The 3,892-nt window shown below is 38.9% G+C and overlaps 1 protein-coding gene across 1 annotated transcript in view; it reads left to right on the top strand.

Moving 5' to 3' along the window:
• The first annotated feature begins 449 nt into the window (after nt 1-449).
• The window catches only part of TDP1 (tyrosyl-DNA phosphodiesterase 1), a 50,677-nt gene continuing 47,234 nt past the window's right edge, over nt 450-3,892 (top strand). The window contains exons 1-3 of the mRNA XM_009649344.2: nt 450-1,000; nt 2,527-2,570; nt 3,233-3,288. Of these exons, the coding sequence (XP_009647639.1) occupies nt 454-1,000; nt 2,527-2,570; nt 3,233-3,288 (647 nt within the window). The 5' untranslated portion in view covers nt 450-453. The remainder of the gene's footprint in view (nt 1,001-2,526; nt 2,571-3,232; nt 3,289-3,892) is intronic.

Here is a 3,892-nt window from a genome sequence, read left to right as displayed (position 1 = left end):
GTGCTTAGGGGAGAGGCGCATCTGAGGGCCTGGCCGGGAAAGAGCGGCCCAGATTCGGCTCTGTCTCTTCAGCTGAGACCGCTAGACCCCTAAGCGTTAGGGTCGGCAGGAGCAGTATCTGTCTGATGCAAATTACTCTTTTGACTTCTGAAATACTTTCCTGTACGTGTCCCAGTCCTAGCAGGTTTTCCAAGTGCAGATTTCCACGTTAGCTGCTGCCTACTTAATGGTTGCTCCCCTTGCACGTGTTTCTTTGTTCACTGGGCACAGAAGCAAATAAGCCTTGGATGCTATGAAATTTGCCCGAGTCAGAAGTTGCATGGGGATTCTGCCGAATACAAAAAGCAGAGCTTCCCAAGTAATAAGCAAGTGGAAACTGGCTGGGAAAACAGACTTAAGCATAGCAAAAATGCACAACTCATTTGAGTGTTTTGTTTCTTAATCCCTAGGAACATGCTTCAGGAAGGCGCGCATGGAAAATGGACAGTGTCTAGCAGTGATGAAAGTACTGAGGAAAATTCTGATAGTGAAAAACCATCTACATCTTCACTATTGGATGCTGCACATGGCAGAACAAGTGGGCCACAATATCCATGCTCTGAAGCTAGGAAAGCTGCTCACAAGAGAAAAGCTTCTCCCCTGAAGCTCAGTGATAAGAAGTTTTCTACAGAAATACCTCCAGCAGAAAAACAGAGAACTACCCAAGAAGGCTTAGGCTGGTGTCTTTCTAGTAGCGATGAAGAGCCTGAAGATCAGAAAAAGCATGCCCACAAAGCAACACTGAAAGAAGAAAAATGTGATGCACCCAAAGAACATCCTCTGAATCGTTGCAAAGACGATGAACTCTCAGAGAATCAGAAAGCAGAGGAGTACAGCGAAACACCCAGTGATGCCCAGGATGCCTGGGATTTGTTGAATGGAGGAAACCCTTTCAGGTTTTTTCTCACTAAAGTCAGTGGAATTGAACAGAGCTATAATTCTGGAGCCCTGCACATAAAAGGTGAACAAGTGTTTCTACAAAAGTGGGCTTTTGAGCGACTTGTTTGCAAGAAAATACTTAGTTTGTGGGTATTTTTAAATGCAGATGTTCCTTGGTGTAACTGAGGCTTCATATTCTAAATGTGCAAGTTGTAGGAATTGGTTCTGTTATCTTTGCCTTTCTCTTTTAGAAGTATAGTGTATAAAGCATGAATTTGCTGATGCTGATTCTGTTGTAACTGAGTTACGCTGCACGAACCTAATATGATTTGGCCAAGGCAAATCACATGGTGGTGTTTATTGCTGCTTTCTGTGCTAGTTAATCAGGGGAAAACTACTTGCCCTTGTGGCTCTTGAAGGGATACCTAGCCATGCTTCCTGAGTAGTTGTTTGCACTTGTCTTCGTGCTGCTAAGTGGTTTGGACCTAGTAATTCACCATTATTTGGTGCAGTACAAGATAGTACTTCTGAAGCTCTGTGGCTGGGATTCATGGGCCTATTTCAGTTCAGTTAAAGTGAGCATAGGTCCAGATGGCATGAAGTCTTTGGCGTACAATACTGATGCTTCAGGAATGCTGCGTAGTTGTAGTTTGATGTAAGGGGGAACAGCTCTCAGTGCCTGTAAACATACCCTCATTTAGAGAAATAAAATCTCATGCATCACAAGACCAAATCAGAAACAAGTATTAATAATAGATTTATGCACAGAAATACGGTAAAAATGAGGCAGAAAAATTTTGTAGTTCTTTGAAGGAGAACAAATGACTAAATACCTATATAACTAGGTTGTAACTTTTCCTCAACCTCGTGCACTTCCTATGAGCATTGATGCTTCACGTCAGCCTAGTGTCAGAGACCTCACTTGCTTTACTGCTGTATCTTTTTATCTGCTTTGTGAATTCATTGTGGCTTTTGGCCTATCCTCTCTTAGGACTGGTTGTCCTGCTAGATGATTAGTTGAGCTGGTGGAGGGGCTGAGTTTTTTGTTTGTTTAACCTGCAAAACCAGATTTCTATAGAGATAAGGTGTGAATTATTTTGTCTATCCTAGAAGGTAGTTGTAGGATATGTTTTCAAGTTGCTGCTGTGCTTCAGTTATTGGGGTTATTAATCCTCTGTCGGATTTCTCTTCTGTGTTACTGTGAATGAACTAAGGGTACACATATCCTACAATCAACCGGTAGGTCTTTAAGCATTAACTATGCCCTTGTTGCTTCTACTCTGCCACAGTTCTTCAAGCCCTCTCTCTAGAGGGGAGAGTAGTTTGATGTCCCTTGCTCCATATGATCTTGGTCTTTCATCTAATGAGTTTTAAAAATCTGTTTTCTACTTTGAGGACTAATGCATTTTGTAAACATGAGACCATAAGGGTTTCACAAGGGGAATCAGTGACTTAATATTCAAAACAGTAAACTTAATTGTGAATGTCTCAGTTACACCAAGTCTGAACAATCTGGCGCTTGTTTTGTGGTAGTTGTCAAACTGTTCAAGATATGAAATGTTTACTTGAACCTTTTTTTACTCAATTATGCTTTAATGTTTTTAATAGATATTTTGTCTCCTCTTTTTGGGACTCTCATATCTTCTGCCCAGGTGAGTTTTCTGTTTGCCAAACTGATTTCACTTGCTTATTTCACCTTATTAACCTTAGACTTGATAATCCTCATATTTGTGCCATGTAGCTGATATTACTAGCGAACTCTGTTAAAATACAGAGGGAGCTCTTAAGTGTTTTCGACTTTACAACAATTTATTGAAATATAAAAGTCATCCCATGTTCTGCTTAGAATTCAGCCAATTATAAGACTGTTTTCTCGGTCCTGTTTTTGGGGAGCGCGCAACTGAAAAATGTGTATTTATGTGCATGTAAATGATTTTTTTGAAAGAAAAAAGCCCTTCAATCTAGCAGTGATATTTTTGTTATTCCATAGAATAACATTGTTATCATTAATGGTATAAGCACGTGGCAAACAGCTGGCTCTTGAACATTATGTGTACGTGATTCTTTTTTTTCCTGCATGTTAAATTTTATGAACACTAATATATGCTTTTGAGTAACTGAAATTCATTCCTGAATTGTTGAGACATGAAAGAAAGCTTGTGAAATTTAAAAATATACCTGTTTCTAAAACATGTTGTGTATGATGTATGTGGTATGGAGTGATGACGTCACATAGAAAGCTTTTTTGCTGTAGTTCGTTGATCTGACAAACTGCACTTTTTAATGACTCTGTTTTCTTTTTCTTATGTACAAGTTTAACTACTGTATAGATGTGGGATGGCTTGTAAAACAGTATCCGCAGGAATTCAGGTATGTTTATTTTACAAAGATGAAATTTTACAGTTTCCAAATCATTCTGTTCATGCCAATTGCTGTTATAACTGAATGATAAGCACTTGATTGCAGTTGAAAAATATTGTTACCAATTGTGTATGTGGAGACTCTTGGTTTTCCTTGTACGCTTATTCCACTGTTGTAGTCCTCTATTGACTTCTTGCCTCTTTTCAAGACCGTTAAATGGTCAGAGTTCAGTATGGCTGGTTTCTCATTTTAATTAATTAACACTTAGGAGGTCCCATTGTGGGCCACAATGATAATGTGGTAGTTGACCTATAAAGATGGACCAAGAAGCTTTTTGCCATACAGTTTACTGAGCCAAGAGCAAGGTAATGCAAGAGAAAGGAAAGAATGTGGGAAGGGCACAATAAAACTGTGAAAATGATCAGGATGATATGTCATGCGTATTATGTGATTGGAGTTGCTGGATATTGTCATGAAAGCAGTTCTTATGTTTGTTTGAAATTCCATTGTGATATTGCAACCTACTGCAGATGAAGTGAGCATATGACGTACAGTTTTTTCTCTTTTTTCTTTTTTTTTTTTTTTTTTTTTTTTCTTTTTTTTGAAAAACAAC

The sequence above is a fragment of the Egretta garzetta genome, unplaced genomic scaffold, assembly GCF_000687185.1.
Source record: "Egretta garzetta isolate BGI_Z169 unplaced genomic scaffold, ASM68718v1 scaffold182, whole genome shotgun sequence".
Classification (NCBI taxonomy): domain Eukaryota; kingdom Metazoa; phylum Chordata; class Aves; order Pelecaniformes; family Ardeidae; genus Egretta; species Egretta garzetta.
The sequence above is the reverse complement of the archived record's forward strand: the minus strand, read 5'-3'. Positions and strand labels throughout refer to the sequence as shown.